The sequence below is a fragment of the Scaptodrosophila lebanonensis genome, unplaced genomic scaffold (assembly GCF_003285725.1).
Source record: "Scaptodrosophila lebanonensis strain 11010-0011.00,11010-0021.00 unplaced genomic scaffold, SlebRS2 tig00000001-arrow-pilon, whole genome shotgun sequence".
Lineage (NCBI taxonomy): Eukaryota > Metazoa > Arthropoda > Insecta > Diptera > Drosophilidae > Scaptodrosophila > Scaptodrosophila lebanonensis.
The window spans coordinates 23626408-23644526 of NW_022060529.1; the positions used below are offsets into that span (position 1 = coordinate 23626408).

Here is an 18119-nt window from a genome sequence, read left to right on the forward strand (position 1 = left end):
ATAGATCAATATCAATATGATCATAAATAATTGTTCTGTACCAAAAACTGTTAACTACACCAATTATATAACATATTTAAAAATTTGTCTATTTTTTTTATTGAACTATTATTGTTTTTATACGCTGTGCGAGTGAACACCCAGAACGAAGCGTGGCAGCCCCTACAAAGATATACAAGGTGTGTTCCAAAGTAAACAGGACTTTAAAAAAAAAACAGAACAAATGGTTTTTTCGGCAAAATCAATTTATTTTATTCAAAATAGTCTCCTTCTGCTTCAATACAGCTTTTTGCACGATCCAAAAGCATGTCGATCGAGTGTTTTAGCTCGTTGGCCGGTATGGCCGCCAGCATGCCAGTGCAAGCCTTTTGAATGGCCTCTACGTCTGCATAACGCTTTCCTTTCATGGGCAAATGCATTTTTCCGAAAAGGTAGAAGTCACACGGTGCCATATCAGGTGAATACGGCTAGTGGTTAATGGTTGAAATGCGAGTTTTGGTCAAATCGGTCACAAGCGTCGATCGATTCTGAGCAATTTTTGGTCGTCAGTCAATTTGTGCGGAACAAACCGTGCACACACCTTTCGTAAGCCCAAATGTTCGGTCAAAATGCGATAAATCGATGTTTTGGAGATGTTCAATTCCATTTCCATCAATTTCAATGATGATTTCGGCTGATTTTTGATAAATTCACGCACAGTTTCGATGGAATTTTCGGTGATCACGAATTTTGATTGGCCCACATGTTGATCGTCATTTATGTCCTCACGACCACTTTGAAAACGTTGAAACCACTCGTGCACTCTGCTACGGGATAGGCAATCATCGCCATAAACTTGTTCCATCAATTGAAACGTTTCGGTAAAAGTTTTACCAATTTTAAAACAAAATTTTAATTTGCCATCACCGATAATGTATTTCAATTTAATTTAATTTTTATCAGGAATCCATTTTGTCAGACAATCGAGATGACTTTCTCTATCAGAACAGTCTTTTTCTCCATTCAGTTAATTTTCACGATTGTTTAAAATGCTAATATGATTTTTAAAACTATGTGCAAGTTCTTTGAAAATTGTTTTATTTATTTATTTATAAACAGCTTAAAGTTATTATCTTTAAATGTTTATATTAAAGTTCAAGGTTTGACCTAATGAATTGGTATTTTTTTAGAAGTAAATGGAGCTTTATCACATTATAGTACAAATAGAAGTAAAACTTATAAAAAGCGTAGTGTAGAAGTCTTGGGTTGGTAAGTACGTATAAAGTTGAACGATCATTAACCTACACGAAGCCACAATTCTACCCTCCTACGACATTTTGACTTAAAACGCATTTTCAATATGGATCGCACCTACATATAAGCGGCTGTTGACTTGTCCACCAAATTCGTGGAAATATGTCAACAATTTCCTGTTGTGGGTTTTCTGTTACAATCAAAAACGAAGCAAAATTGAATAAAAATGTATTGCACTTTTTCACACCGATTATTCTCAAAGTAAGCAACAGCAATAACATAATTCTTGGGGTTGTTGTCGTTATTTTTTGACTCATTCAATGCGGGCAGCACTTTATTTTTCCGTATTACTTTTTTTTTTCTTTTTTTTGCCAATGTCAGCGAATCATGTCGACCTGGGATTGGGCCGCTGCCTCACTATTTATGTATATCGGTGTATACATGATGCCCAACTTGTTAAACGACGACGCATTTACGTTGTTGATTATAATTTGTAATGTAATGTATAAATTTCTGCTAATGCGTTCATATTTCGAAATGTCAACACCAACACCTGCACCACCAGCCAATCGACCAACCGACTAACCGTCCAACCAACCAACCAACGAGCCAACCAACCGCTCGGCTGCGGCTGCGGCTGAGGCCAGCTCAGGTGAGCTGATGACTACACATAAACTCACTCACACACCCCAACCTGCAAGTGATTGAACATTTTTACATTGCGTTAGCGAATTTGTAGAAATTCTCAGAAACCTCTGGCTGAAAGCCGATGCGTTTCCCCAACTCTAAACCCAACTGCAGAGTCAGTGACCTTCCCTCACGACAAGGCTCGCGTTTTCTTCATATTTCCATTTTTTTGTTCCAATCGGCTCTTTTTATAGTTTTTGTTTTTTTTCGCAACCTGAAGTAATAATTTTGAATGAAAAGTGTTGCAGTTTTGGTGTGAATTTTTTGAATGAAAAGTTTTGGCAGAGAAGCAAAACGCGAAAACACGCATATCAGATTATCACGGAAATCGGAGAATAAGAAGTGTGGTTTGCAGCCATAACATGCATTTTGATATGAGTTGATTCAATTGTTTTAACGGCGACATCGAGCCGATACATTTAAAATAACACCGGCCTCCTTTTGCATAACGTATAGTATCTGGCGTCTTCCCCAACCATCGACTCCAATTAATTGTTTACAAATTAGAAATTGTATGCCATGTTCACCAGAGCTTTATAAGAATGTACATACATACATATATAGTATGTGTAGATATGTTTTTTATTTTGCCCAGCTGCCTTGATGCTTTATCTTCTCATTTTTTGTCGCTGTTCCTTTCGACCAAACAACTGTCGCGCACTTTTACGTCACACACAAATATCGCCATTGAGATGGGGTCTCTAATTGCCGTTCAATGTCGCTGGTGTCGCATTTGACGCTATTTACGATATTTACACTTAAGTTATACAATGATTGCATTCAGCAGGTTCATACAAGTATAAATGTATGTATAATATGTATTCTTTCCAGATTCCTGTCTACGTTGTCAGGCGGAAAACAAGCGCGACGTGCTCGGTCGCCAGGATTGCGTCGTTGTCTGGGGCGAATGCAACCATTCGTTTCATCACTGCTGCATGTCACTGTGGGTGAAACAAAATAATCGCTGCCCCCTCTGTCAACAGGAATGGTCCATACAACGCATGGGCAAATGAGTGCTGGAAAAGTTGTCCATCCACGGTTGGCGCACGTGACACTTACTACTTCGGAGTTTCTATTGCAGTTCTAATCGTTAGGCATTTATATTGTTTTTTGTATAAGAAAGAAATCCCTATTTAAATAAAATTGTAAACCTAATACCAATTTAAAAAAAAAGTACATGCCCCGGGTGAGGCTCGAACTCACGACCTTAAGATTATGAGACTTACGCGCTGCCTACTGCGCCACCGAGGCCTTATATCCCTAAACTTCTATATACAAACTTGTAAGCAGAACAATTTACCAAATGTAATAGAAGCTTCTCAAAATCACCTAGAATGTGTTGTTAAGTAGTTTTTTGAAAACAAATTTATGAAAGCTTTGAGCTTTCGAGTGTTATTCGGAAACAAAATTACTCTGTAGTGTAATCGTCATTTGGCAAAGCGTCCTCCACCTGTCCCTTTGGCGCAGAGGATAGCGCGTTGGACTTCTAATCCAAAGGTCGCGGGTTCGATCCCCGCAAGGGATGTGACTGTTAAAATATAGCCCAAAGACCATAAAAACTTTAGGCACATTTTTTTTATATGTACAATGCTTTATATTAGTATTTTTTTAATTACATAAATATTTAACAAATAAGTTTTTACCAATTATTCAAGCCTTTGGCTGCAAAGATGGTGACAAATTGCGCTCCAGCACTGGACTTCTGAGTTGCAATTTTTCTACTTTAGTGGCGTTATCTATAACGTCGTCTTCACTCAAGCGCGCAGCACGGTTATCCTGAATGGAAGCTGCAACACGATATAATTAAATTCTGCATGTACATACAAAGATATTTCTGTTTGTACTTACGACTGTACGGTGTATATTTGTCCGACAGCAAGCTCTCCAGATTATAACCTATAAATCCAACTACACCGGCAATAGGTAGTGTTATATAAACGGCGTTACGCCTCAAAATTGCCATTATAATCGGCCACATTGCGTCCTTAAACCGAAAAATAAACTCTGATTTTACATTACCAATTTCATATGCATTTAGCAGCTGTGACTTAAGTGTGACAGCTTTGCGTCAGCTGGCTTGGGACAAGGTTACCAGCTCAGAATAAAATCAGTGTGTACACACTACAAATAATGTAAATATTCAGTTAATTCTTGATTATCGGTAAAAACAATCACAGCTAGTGGCAAATATCAGTGATTGCGCATTTTCAATACATAGCAATGAATGGCTCATACAAGTGTGTATTTAGCATTCCAGACGTAAAAGTAAAGGTAAGCTTTACTTTTATCAAGAAATAACATTTTGGCTTTTTGGTGCATCCAGCGATCGTATAGTATCAGTCTGCAAGTAAGTTTTTATATACATAAGTATGTGCTTTCTTCTTATATTTGTATGTGGATAGGAATTGAGTCGAAGTTTCATTCTATATACACCTGCTAAAAACCTATTTAATATGTTCCGCTCTTGGTATTATCACTCAAATACAGGAATAGTACAAAGAATGGTTTATCCCTTTTTTTTTACTGAAATGTTAGGTCATATTCTATTAGATTTCAGCAAATACAGGAACTGTAGCTTATTTGCTGCCATATAGTTTTCTGCAACCCAATGGCTTGTACGATAAGTAGGATATTCCTGAATCTGAACATATTGTAACATTTAAACATGGTACATGGCTGTAATGCCGTTTTGTAGCAAATATTATAACTTTGCAGTAGTCCATGGAATACACATATGTCCGTTACAAAAGAAACAAGGTAGTGATTTTGCAGCTGTCTTTTAAATTTTGTCACCGTTGTTATTGGTGGCACTAATGTATTCGTTACAAGTCGCAGGTGCAGTTCTTATCACACATCTCTAAACGAAACCAAAAACATTAACAAAGCGAATTTGTTCATAATAGGGCGCGTTGCAAAGTTGAGTTATGCGTTATTAATGGTTAACAAAGCTCGGTTGCGTCCTGTACGCGAGAAGATATCAACACTAAAGCTAAAATTTTGCCGTTTTTCACTCTATGGTTTTATGTTGCTCGGTATGTTTGTGTGTGTAAAAAAGTGTTTGTAAAAGAAGCGAAACGAAAAAAATGCACGACAGGGAAAAACTCTTTTACGCATTAGCGATTGGCCCTATTACAGTTGCAACTCTTTAGAATGACTTTAGAGTCGGCTGCGGGCTTAGCTGTATTTGTGTTTGTGCCTGCCATAGCAATTTATTTGTAACGTACGCGCACGCAGCAGCAACTACGCAAAAGAACAAAGAACGGCAGTGCAGCGACCAGTCGAAGCAGCAACAGCAACAACTACCAATTGGTACAACAACAACGCCATCGAGAGTCATAATTTCCTGGTCACACACACACACACACACATACGAACAAACGCACACAAGATTTGGCGTTCAATCTGTGGATATAGATGTGCATAAGTGTGGGTAGGATCGAAAGGGGAAGTGAAAGCGTACCGGCGGTCGTCCGGTCAACAAAGAACATCCAAATCGTCGGAATCAGCAATCTACAATTCTGGGTGCCACAAGAACAGCCTATTGCTGCAGATTAGCGTGTGCGCGTAAAATGACCAATTCAGGACGCAGTCATCGATTCGATGTAAGTAGCCAAAGCAGGACCAATAAGGAATTCATACATAATCTATAACTGATAGCACATTCGTTCTAAACTTTGAGACGGGCAGCGATTACTTGCGCACTTATACTGAAATTGTCATAAAAAAAACCCCATAAGCAAAACAAAAACAAAAGGCGTGCATGTATAAGTAGTGTATTAAATATTTAGGAATCTGGGAGTGGAATTTACTTGGTATGAGGGCGTGTGTGTTTGTAGTTGCGTTCGAGCTTCCTTTGCTTTGTCTGCCTGCCATGCAATTCAAGCACGCATACAAATACAAACACACCCACACCGTACTCTCGCATAATCTAGATGCATGTGTAGAAGATAGAGCCATAATCGAGCCAATAAAACCAACAACAAACAGCTTCCTTGCTTTTCATTGTCCATTTCAATATACAAGATGCACTGGTGTTCGAGTTTGCAATTGTATCTGTGTGTGCTCGTACATATGTGTGAGTTGTTGCTCTTGGTCTTTTGTTTGTGCCCCCAACACTCACGCGTGCTTACGCTCCCAGACAATCAGACAGAACGACGATAGCCAGTCAGTCAGAGAAGGCCGCTTGCCCTTGCCCCCATCATCGTGTCTCCAAGCACATGACTTTGTAGTTTCTTTTGATTTTTATGGCGATGGCGAAGTCGGTTCTTTGTTTTTAGCGACCGTGCTTTGAAGTCATTTAAGCGTCGCCATTGCCTTTGTTAGCTGCGGCGCTTCTTGCCTTTGCCTGAAGCTGGAGTTGGCTATTTCCCTTGTTCCCCCTCTAGCTAACATCCCTTGGCTCGCAAATATTTACACTCCCAAAAGTGTAAGTAGCCACCCATTGTCGCCTGTTTGTTTGCCTTTTGGCCAAAGTTAACAATGACTCCATCGAAAGTGCAATAAACTCGTTGGCACTCGACGCACTTCCTTTCCTCCCACCTTTAAAATCGCTCCCGAGGAGAGGTTCAGTTTAAGTTCTTTGCGTATTCAAATAATACCTAAATAACCCTCAATGTGATGCTGAATGTCATTCTGTCTAAGAGTTTTCAAATTGTTTGAAGCGTCGGACCTTCGTGGGGCACTTGAGACTGCCAGAAATATATTAATGAACGTTAATAATGCACTAAACTGAAGGAGGGGGCTTTGAGTTTAGTTAATTTTCAATACATACATACATATGTATGCACATATGCGTGAAAAATCAGTCAGTTGATGTATCATAAATGAATTTATTCATACATATGTATAAATATTAATATATAAATGAATATATGTATATTCATTTACACATATTTCAATCATCATCTTTTGCATGCGTTAATGTTTCTATCTTCAGTTTAAAATAATTTAAAGAATGTTTTTCGCAATGAAAACTTTTTAGTTAGTGTATATTAATTTCTTATTATTTTAGTTACTTTGTGTTTACAAAGCGACCTATTTGCTTTTATTTTAAAAATTAAGATTATGGGTTATGTTTTCAACGTAAATCTAATCTAAAAGACGTATTATATTGAACTTTGAACATTCTATTATTGAAAAAATATTTAATACGATTTGTCAAGTTGGACAACAAATTTGATTAATTTGTTCAACACTACAAATTTCGAATCAAATTTCAAATTCTTTTTGATTATTTGTTTCAGCTTTATTTCTTGATTATTATATTAATTTATTTACTATTATCCATCCTATGTAACATTATTCATTATTTCTCTATGTAATAGTAAAATTTCAAAACTATGTCAAAATTCAATTTTTTTAAAGAACTATTTAATATACATATTTCATTTTTAATAAGTAGAACTATAGTTCGTATACTTGATATCATTGAAAATAAAAGGATCTTGTGTATGACTAAGAAGTATGGTACAGCCTTCCATAAAAATGTAATTATGATTTCAATCATACAAAGGGGCAGCTTAAGCTTAATATTAAAAAATTACTTTTTAGCTTAAGTCCGTTTACTTGCCTATACATTTAGTTATTTACTGATATGCATACATATGTATATACACACATACATATCTAAAATAACAAAACGCCTTTAGCCCAATCTGGCAGCTCTGGTTTAAGCCTAAAAGCCAATGCAATCGCAATGGCAAAAGTTAATGCAGATTTACATAGCGGCAAATGGAGAAGTACATTCGCTTTTGCCAGCGATGGAATCAGTTGGATTCCATGCGCGGCGCCTACAGTTGTTGCAGATGGTTTTGTTGCTGTTTTTGTTTGTTAAATGTTTTGGGGCTCTCTCGCTCTCTCCCCCTATTTTTTATACATACACACGTGAGCGAGAGGTAGTTCTCTCTCATTGACACTTCTGGTTGCTGGTTGTTTTTGTTTGCTGTTTTTGTGGGGTGCAATGCACCGCCCAAACGCCCCCGCACACATGCGATTTCGCTCTCTGTAAGGCCGTTGGTATAAATATGTCTGTATGTGTGTGTCCGTGTGACCCCACATGCAGTTTTGGAGCATAGCAAGCATTTCAGCTGTTTGCTCTCTCACCAACACATCTTCGTCTTTGTTGTCGTCGCTGTCGTTGTTGTTGGGACTGGGACTCTAGTCATTTTCATTCTGTCCTCTGTTGTTATCGAAGTCATCGTCGTGGTCGCGGTCGCGTCGTCATTGTCTCGCGCGTCTGCAATTGCTCTGGTTGTTTGGTTTTTCCAGCACAGTGTATGAAAAATTTGATGAAAATCTATTGAGAATCTATTGAAAATTATTGAGAGCGTGGGCGCGATTAGTGTATAAAAATATAACAACGCAGCAGAAAACATAAACAAATGGTACAGCAAATTAATCTTTAGCCCTAAAATGCATATCTATGTACATGTGTACAAGTATATGTATATGTACGATTGTGTGTAAATGTTGTGTAAATTATGCATATTTAATGTTTGTTACACTCTGTAAAATGAGACGCAATGAAAATCGCTAGCGCAGCAGTTGCATATACACGAACATATGTACGTACACACATACATATGTATGTGTCAAGTGTGCCAGTGTATTAGTGTTATTGCCTATTCCTCTTTGTATTGGCGACCAAGGCAGTGCAAGCACAGCTCTTTCATTGCTGTTGCACATGTATGTGAATTGAATATGTGTGTGTGTGTGTGTGTGTAGTTATAGCTGCGCTTTGCAAACCTTTTCTGTTTTTGCTGCGATTCCTCCATTATAAGTATATACGATTTTTTTGCACTTGAAAATTGTTTTTGAATTCATGTCATCAGCTGTTTTTAATGATTTTTTTTTGTTTTTTCTTTTTTGTTCTAAACCCCTTTTAACTACGTACGCTTGTAGTGCTGCTTACTTTATTGTGTGTTCTCTGCTGCTTTTTTGTTATTGCTGTGCTCTGCGATAAGGCTTGAAATCTGTTTCTATTTCTACGTCTTCTTTGACGGCATTTTAAATTTGCGTGTTTATGTGAAATGATTTTTTAGGTTCAACTTGTTTTTTATATTTTTGTTGTATTATTTGCTTATTAAATGTATGTATGTATATACTTTTTTGTATACAATATCAACATCCCTAACTGTGGCTATTCGAAGTGGGCGGCCAGATGTCTACTCCTATAAACACACATATGTACATATATGTATGTACATACATATGTATGTAATACACACATACATAAGTGCCTATATAGGCAAATGCACAGCTGACCCAGTTTTCGTTGACCTTGTGGCCTTGTGTTGATTTGTTAGGGTAGGGGGTGGTGACAGCCACTATATTGTGGCTCAAACGGATGCTTGCTCTTAAACTGTGGCTCGGCTCGGGCATACTATATACTGCAGGCTATACATGCACATGAACTATATATAGAGACACTGGTACCGTTGCTTTTCCAATGGGAAGTTGCGCGGTTGCTGATACTGCTTGTTTCAAGAGCTAAACTGTAGACCAGCAGCTGACTTGACTGCAGCACAGTGGCCATGACTTATATAAAATGTGCGCAATTACATACTTGGGTCATATTTATACATATGTATGTACGTACTATATATATATATATATGTATGTACATTTGCACATTACTTGCTGCTGTATTTGCTTTTCGGCCATAACACTTTTCGAGGCCGTTCATTCTGCCCACTCGTTCCGTTCGCTTGTTTGAAAGTTGGGCGAAAGCACAGGCGAATATCGACATGTTGTACAAGACACCATAGCAATATCACATATCTATAATCTAAACCAACTCTAAATCTATATTCCAATTATATAATTATATACGAATCCGTTGTGTCCAAAATTGCATCTTTGCAACTATTAACTAAATTTAAACCAACTTATAAATAATGCCATAACGTCCAATTATTGATTTAGACAAAGACTACAAAGACGCAACCGAGGTATAACATGTTGAATGACAGCTCAAATGATAAAAAATATACACATCAGGCCGCCCATTCGAATAGGAAGTTGCTGCAACTTGTTAGAATGTATTCCAGTTGAACAACTTTCACTTAATCCCTTCAGTTATCCAGAGCCTTGATTATTAAATCAAAATATTTGCGGAAATAAAAAAACTTAAATCCTATTCACTTTTTGTTGTTGCCACCAGGCGAAACTATCGACAATTTAAAAATAAACTCATATGTAAACCTGGAGCTTAAATGGGATTTGCTTGATTATATTGGCACCACAGGTGCCTATTGGCAAATGGCATTCACTTCGATGTTTACTGACAGATCTAATTCCTGCAAGTTCGTTTTAATGAATGCCAGCTATATACGCGTATTTGTACGTATGTATATATACGAATTATTTATTTGTTTACTTTTGTCGTCCGCTTGCTAGACCCACTTTCTTTCATCAGCTTTCTTCCGCTTCTTCTGACATGCAGATGCTTATCAATTGCCTTGTACTCAACGGTCGAATTCGGTACATATGTATGTATGTACATACGTAGATATGTATGTATGTACATATGTATGTAGGTATTGAGTGGGTGGTTGTGGCAGCGTCAAAAAGTGACATGCATAGAAAAGGTGCCTTTCTCGTCAAGTCTAGATGAAAGTAAGTCAATGCACCCGAACCATCAATTGCCATCATTTGAAGATTTTCTCTCCTGACTTCGTTCCACTCGTAGCATTCCCCTGTTTTAGTAAAACTGCATGTGAATTTTGCCTGTGTTTTTGGGTTACGTGCTTCCAGAATAGTTGCTAAAACATCTGAGTGTGTGTTTGGCTGTGGCTATGTACATATGTATGCATGTATATATTTTATGTATGTATATATGGTGGACTTGTTTTTGCATTACGTATACGCCATGTGCTCGCTCCCCAGGGCGTTTGCTGGTCAAGCATGCAAATAACAATCAGCGAAATGTGTACGGCTGTTGCTTTTGCCATTGTGCTAAGTTAAAAGTGTCATCAAATAAAACGAAATGAATTGAAACTATTTAGTTGAGACTGACGGTCAGAGCTCATATTCATTGTATAATTCCTTGACTCAATTACTTGCCTTATGCTACATGCTTGTCTTTTTTTTTGAGTGTTCATAAATGAATTGTGATTGAGTTTAAAATTTAATAGTTTCGTAAACAAAAAAATAAGCCATTGAGCTTTGTCCCCAAAAGTGTTGCTCATAACTTTGAAGACTACCATTCCCATATTTATTGCTTTACCAATGCCCCTGTTATATACAATTAAAAAACAAATACAATATCACTAATGACGTGTAATTGTGTTTCGCATGTGTGGCTGTCAATTCATTTCTTAAGCGTCGCTCACCGAATACTCCTCCAATGCGGCAACAAGCGTTTTATTGAATCTATTATAAACGTATTATATGTACATATGTATATGCCCGCCATCATACGAGTATATTACATATGCATGATAGTTTGTTCTCTCTTTTTGCAATTATTCCCATTCACGTTTATATTACTTACAAGGAGACTTAATATAAATATTCTACGAATATGGGCGTTCTATTTTGCGCTCTATGGACTTCAGACTTTGATGTTAATTTTATGTTTTTACAAAATCCTAAAAAAGTTATCTTTTAAACATTTATATTTTTAAACTCTTAATTGCTTCGTCTATTTGGTAAATACATGTATATATGTAAACATGAAATCCTATCTATTGAAAACAATTAATTTTTAAAATACTTTGTTACGGTTAGTTTTCTCCCTTTAGAATTCCAGAGCTGGTTTTAATGGTAAACAAGGTATTTGTTGTTTTTATCTTAAGCTGACAAGATAGATAGTTTGATAGTTTTTTGCTCACCAAGTCCTATATCAAGGAATCCATAATATCGATTGAGTTGTTAAATATCTCAGAATCTCAGAAACATAGTTTGTCTACCCTTTAGTATTTAAAACCTAAAAGTTGATGTTGCCCATTGCGGGCATCCGTTTATAGAGTAATTCAAAGGTCGACCAATATGTCAATGGCAGTACTTTTTTCATAAATTCCGCACACGTTCGATTGCCTTTTAAATTGCTTCTGATGATTTTCATTTCAGCAAATTGGTGGCAAGTGCGTTGCTTCACAAAAAAGGGGTGGGAGGGAATTTGATTGGCTGCTTACAGGCATACATTTGTATATAGTGTGTATGTATGTACTCATATATTGTATATAGATATGTACATATATACATACATATGTATGGATTGTTCATATCGTACTACAAATGCGCGTGATGTGCGCGCACTTCAATTAAAGCACTTGTCACATTAACAATCAGCCAACAGCCTTGGCCGATACTTTAATGTCTCATTTTCTGTTGTTCTATTTCTAATGCGGGCACAACCTACAACGACAACAATAGCAGCAAAAGCAACAATAACCACTAACAACAAAACTGGCCTAAGGTAATTGAACTGCTTGGGCTTGGGTTCGATGGTGAAATTTTCGGCCAGCTGGCCAAAATAGCAACTGACGCCATTTAACTGGTTTCTCAATAATCAGCTGTTTCCGATGAGTCGTCTACTGCGTCTGACTGCGACGAAGTAAAGGCATTTGGAAGCGTTCAAAAATAACACCTAATAATCAGAGGAGATTAAAAAACGGAACACAAATATTGAAATTGAATGATAAACGAATACGCATGTACATACATATGTATGTAAGTATGTATATCATACTCTTGCACACAAACAAATTACATTTCGGAGTACGTGCCTACGTTTAATTTTGGATACGAATTTGGAAGCGGCGCATTATATGGTCTGTTGTTATTGTTGTTGTGCACATCAACACCGTCATGATCATTTGAATTATCTGAACCAAGGAGTGAACGGGTGTCAGAGAGAAAGAGACGGAAGAAACGGAGAGCAACGTATTGAAGAAGACGCAATTCGCGAATATTTTAATCGTGCATTCACACGACCAACGACAGCAACGAAATAAAACAACGAGACCAAGAGCGTAAGAACTAGCGCGTGTGTGTGTGTGTGGGAGCAAGAAGAGAGCGCGAGTGCTAGTGGACGAAAGAGTTTAATTTATTTAAATAGAGGCGAGTGATAAGACGAACCAAAGACTCAAAGAAGAGCTCCACAGACGTGCACTTGTCTTGCCTTGCCTTGTCTTGTCTTGTCTCGTCTTTGTCTGTCTGTCTAAGCAAAGGGCGCACGCACACTCACACACACGCTTCATGTTTGCTCGCAGCGGCAACAGCGCAACGGCAGTTGGGGGTGGCGGCAGCAGTGGAGGCGGCATTGATAGCGGCGGCGGTGGCGGTGGCAGTGGCAGCGCGATTGGAATCGGCAGCGGCGTCAGCGCTGGCAGCATTGAGCTGTTGTGCCCGCCAAGTGGCAGCAGCAGCATCAGCGGAAGCGGCAGCTTCAGCAGCAGCAGCGGTGCTGCCACCAATACGAACAGCACCAACGTAAGCGTGGCCAGCGGCCAATTGGGCACCACTGGCGAATCGAACAATAATAATAATAACAGCAACGGCAACAGCAACAGCAACAGTAACAACGGTGGCGGCACCACAAATACTACTATTAATCGTAATCTGAGCTTACAACTAAACAACAACAGTAACACAAATCAGAACCATACTGGTGGCACAAATCTAATCAGTGGCATCTGCAGCAGCATTTGGCGAACGGCGACCTTCGGAAGTGCGGCACCAGTGACAGCCATTGCTGCAACCACCGCCACAACCACCACCACCAGTAACAGTAGCAACAACAGCTCATCACCATCTTCGGCCTCATCCTCATCGGTTTCACCTGCCGCACCGGGCGAGGAGGTGTGCGTTGTGGAGCAGCAGCAGAAGCAGCGCACAGTTGCTACCAATACGCATAGCAAAATGCACAGCATGCAGCTACAGGAAGACAATGAGGACGAGGAAGCACCCGTAAGCATCACCATCATCATCAGAAACAAAAAGCAAAAAAAAAAAAAATAATAATAATAATAGGAACAGAAACAGAAACAAAAACAAAAAACGATTTAATTTTGTTTAAAGTCGCAACTCTTTGGCATCTGGTGCGCTAATTTGGGGGCGCTTCATCCTTCTGACATACATAGATACATGCATATGTATATAGAATTCTCCTAACTACAAAACCTATCACCACCATCCCACATTTGTTGTGTTCTCGACTCTTGTTCGTTAATTAGTTTGTTGTGTTCTTCAAAAATTTCGAATTTCGTCAGCAGTTGAGGCCTCAATTGATCAAATTTTTAAGTTCCCAATTGAATTTTTGTATTGCTAATTCATGAATAGACCCTACACCCATACACATATACAGATGTATATATTACACATGTGACAAACTTTCTATAGTCCATAAACAATTTATAGAATACACACATAGTTGTATGTATATTGAAATTGATTCCATTACTAACTGTCGCCAATTTGCAGCAAACATTCCTGAGCGCCACAGAACTCGACGATGAGCTAATCAAGCAACTGCCAAAGGAGGTTCTCCTGCGTGTCTTCTCCTATTTGGATGTCGTATCCCTATGCCGCTGCGCACAGGTGGGTTCCATCAATAGCATTAAATAATGTAAACGCATTTAACCTTAAACTGAACCTAAAACTGCAGGTGTGCAAATATTGGAATGTGCTCGCCTTGGACGGTTCCAGTTGGCAGAAAATCAATTTATTCGATTTTCAACGTGATATCGAGGTATGTCACACACTACACTATAGTATAATAGCGACCACATGTGTATATGTACAAGTATATGCAAATGCATTCCTTTGTCCCCTGTACAGGGTCCTGTGATTGAAAATATATCACAAAGATGCGGCGGCTTCTTGAAATCATTGTCGCTGCGTGGTTGTCAATCGGTGGGGGATCAGTCCATAAGGTAAGCGAGTCCCTTAGCTAACAATTATAATTATTGACACCATTCTCATTTATTTTACAATGCAGAACTCTAGCGAATCACTGCCACAATATCGAACACTTGGATCTATCGGAGTGTAAGAAAATCACAGATATATCAACACAATCTATAAGCAGATATTGCGTTAAACTGACGGCCATCAATCTGGACTCATGTTCCAATATAACAGATAATAGCTTGAAGTATTTATCGGATGGGTGTCCGGTAAGTGACATTCTAGTCTATTATCCAAAAATTGCTCCTCAAAGTCAGAAAAATGATTTAGAAAGTAACATTCAAAACAATTGGATATAATTCTTCTATCTTCCGCCTGACCAATAGAACCTGCTGGAAATCAATGTGTCCTGGTGCCACCTGGTCTCTGAGAATGGTATCGAGGCCTTGGCGCGCGGTTGTGTCAAACTACGAAAATTCTGCAGTAAAGGTTGTAAACAGATAAACGACAATGCCATATCGTGCCTGGCCAAATACTGTCCCGAACTAATGGTGCTAAACTTACACAGCTGTGAGGTACGCCTGCCTTTCTGAGTTGCCCCTAGCATTCGCACACATCCGTAATTCCTCGTTTCAATTTGCTTGCAGACTATAAGCGATGCCTCAATACGCCAAATAGCCGCCAACTGTCCAAAACTACAAAAACTTTGCGTATCCAAATGCGCCGACCTAACTGATCTCTCGCTCATGGCGCTCTCCCAGCACAACCACCAGCTGAACACGCTCGAGGTATCTGGATGTCGCAACTTCACCGACATTGGCTTTCAGGCGCTGGGCCGCAATTGCAAATACTTGGAGCGCATGGACTTGGAGGAGTGCAGTCAAATTACAGACTTGACGCTGGCGCACCTGGCCACCGGCTGTCCCAGTCTTGAGAAATTGGTAAGTCGAACACGCAGTAGGAGTCGATTTTATATTTGCAACATACGTACAAGTACTTATTGCCAGATTATCAGAATCAAGGATACAGTTTAAGACAATTGATGAAATAGTATAAGTAATACTAGTATTCCACAAGAATACAAATTAGTTATATGATATACATACATACGTTTTGTACAGATTTTGTATATGATTTTATACCTCGAAACCAATGAATAGAATAGAGGTGCAGGGTATTTAAGAGTTGGTCCCGTTCGACTATAGCATTCCATTCGTATTAAGATCCAATCCTAAAGAATTTAAATTGGAATTTCAAATAAAATCACATAAAAATGTTTAAGAAGAATTTGTTGCTAAAACTGAAAAGAAGTGTTCCCAGCACCGGTATTTTTTTTTTCGACGTATCAAAAAAAATTCTTTTTTTGGTTGCAGTCTACTTGAATTAAAAAATTGATTATTCTTCCCTAATTAAAATACTGATTACTTAACAAGTATAGATTATTAGCACTGTGGTATCAAAATTCGATTAATAATATATTCCTAATAAAAACTTTTTATAGCTCTACTCGTCACTATTTCAACGTTGAGAGTTGCTTTTGTAGGCGAACTGATTACGATTCAGAGTAGTATTCAATATTTATAGCGCTTCTAAATAATGCATCGAGTCCTCTGCTTACGATTTGAAATTGGAATGAATAGAAACATAAATAATGCCTGTTCCTTTATTTTTCTCCAATGCGAGCCCCTCATAATACTTTGCATTTTTATTTTTTGTGGAAGTTGTGACTTTTGTTATATACACCTAATTCTGTTTTTACACGGTCTTTTTTACACGATTTTGATATAACACGGTTTGAAAATTAAAAATGGCATATATATTTCTTTAGAGATAAGGAACCAATCACCTATTTTTGCATATACTATAATCAATGTCTTTTCTTACACGGTTGTTACTGGAACCAATCTACCGTGTAAAAACAGAATTAGGTGTATAGAAATACTCGGAGATTAGGAAGTAAAAAGTAACTAAACTAAATATGTTTTGTACTGTTTAAAGACTCTATCCCACTGTGAACTGATAACGGACGATGGCATACGCCAGTTGACCGCCGGAAGCTGTGCAGCGGAGAGCCTATCCGTCCTCGAGCTGGACAATTGCCCCTTGATAACGGATCGGACGCTGGAGCATTTAGTGTCGTGTCACAATCTGCAGCGCATCGAGTTGTTCGACTGCCAGTTAATATCACGCGGTGCGATACGCAAACTAAAGGTGAGTTGAAGGGGAAAGGGCGCTATATGTATCCGATAGTTTCTCACAGTCCCCCTCCCCCATTTCAGAATCATTTACCTAATATTAAGGTGCACGCCTACTTCGCGCCCGTTACACCGCCCGCTGTGACCACAGGACACCGACCACGCTATTGTCGCTGTTGTGAGATTCTCTGAGATACGGCGATTGGCTTTGCCAGAAAGATAATGCGCAAAACCGCCACGGACTGATGTTGGGATGTGTTTATCGTTATGTTTATTATCGGAACGTCGCTGACGCTGTCGTTGGTGTATATGCTCGGCCTCTACCTTGGCATCTGGTAAATAATAACTGGAACGAGCCGAAGGGCCTAAGAGACAGACAGCACACGAGTCAATGGGATGAGCATCAACACTCAACACACAGAAAACACAACACAACAAAACAAAAACACACACAAACAGACACAGATACACTCACACATTTACCTAAATCCAAGATTCTAATGTCTAAATGCAATGAAACGAAACGAAACAAATGGAAGTAACGAAATTTTAATCTAACATAGCTCTAGTTTAAGGTCGTGAGTTTTGAAAACTTGCATCAACATAACATTGTGATTATTTCTTTTTAATTATTAATTTAAATAGACATTTTAATTTTATATAAATGCATGTGTGTATGTATGTATGCATAATTTGTTTATTTTAACATGGAATTTTATCTCGCTGCAGCCAATCCAATAACGAAAACCAATCCAACGATACTTGTAATGCAATGTTGTTTCTACTTTCGCTCTAGTGTTACGGTATTACCGTCAGGCAATGTATGCGCAGTTCCCAGGATATGTATACATATATGCCTCCCTCCACTATTCCCCTTTCTTCCCCTTCTCCAATCAACAGAAAACAAAACAAAAATATATATACTATATACATGAACGTTTTAATTTAATGGTCTATGTTTAGCTTTAAATTATTTACGAATTAGTTTTAAATTATGCAAAACATCTGTATGTGTATTTTTAATGTACTGTATTGAATGTCGATAATTATTATTTCAATAAGTAACAACAAAAACTACAACAACAACAATAACAACACAAACAAAAATTGCTACATTTAACTGAGATTTTATTGCTAAATTACTACCTATAC

At 38.2% G+C, this 18119-nt stretch overlaps 3 protein-coding genes and 2 non-coding genes across 6 annotated transcripts in view; 3 read left to right on the forward strand and 2 right to left on the reverse strand.

The window, feature by feature from the left end:
- The window catches only part of LOC115620371 (RING-box protein 2), a 33093-nt gene extending 30018 nt beyond the window's left edge, over positions 1-3075 (forward strand). Inside the window, exon 2 of the mRNA XM_030513580.1 lies at positions 2752-3075. Coding sequence (XP_030369440.1) covers positions 2752-2933 — 182 coding nt within the window. The 3' untranslated portion in view covers positions 2934-3075. The remainder of the gene's footprint in view (positions 1-2751) is intronic.
- Positions 3076-3098: 23 nt separating this feature from the next.
- Positions 3099-3171, reverse strand: Trnam-cau. The gene has a single exon. It is a non-coding gene; the product is annotated as a tRNA-Met (tRNA).
- Positions 3172-3372: 201 nt separating this feature from the next.
- On the forward strand, positions 3373-3445 carry Trnar-ucu. The gene has a single exon. It is a non-coding gene; the product is annotated as a tRNA-Arg (tRNA).
- A 51-nt stretch (positions 3446-3496) lies between these two features.
- LOC115634271 (small integral membrane protein 12-A) lies at positions 3497-4001 on the reverse strand. The gene is made up of 2 exons (XM_030531898.1): positions 3769-4001; positions 3497-3707 (listed from the first exon to the last, which is right to left on the reverse strand). Exons 1-2 carry the CDS (start codon positions 3896-3898, stop codon positions 3571-3573), a joined length of 267 nt encoding a protein of 88 aa, XP_030387758.1. The 5' UTR covers positions 3899-4001; the 3' UTR covers positions 3497-3570.
- An 821-nt stretch (positions 4002-4822) lies between these two features.
- LOC115634648 (F-box/LRR-repeat protein 20) lies at positions 4823-17636 on the forward strand. Of its 2 annotated transcripts, none has more exons than XM_030532508.1 (9): positions 4823-5522; positions 14347-14463; positions 14531-14614; positions 14704-14798; positions 14864-15041; positions 15159-15347; positions 15420-15713; positions 16771-16983; positions 17052-17636. In XM_030532508.1, exons 1-9 carry the CDS (start codon positions 5490-5492, stop codon positions 17157-17159), a joined length of 1311 nt encoding a protein of 436 aa, XP_030388368.1. In that variant the 5' UTR covers positions 4823-5489; the 3' UTR covers positions 17160-17636. The 2 variants fall into 2 exon arrangements, with proteins under 2 accessions (XP_030388368.1, XP_030388376.1); XM_030532516.1 differs by lacking the exon at positions 4823-5522 and adding an exon at positions 8286-8303.
- The last annotated feature ends 483 nt before the right edge of the window (positions 17637-18119 follow it).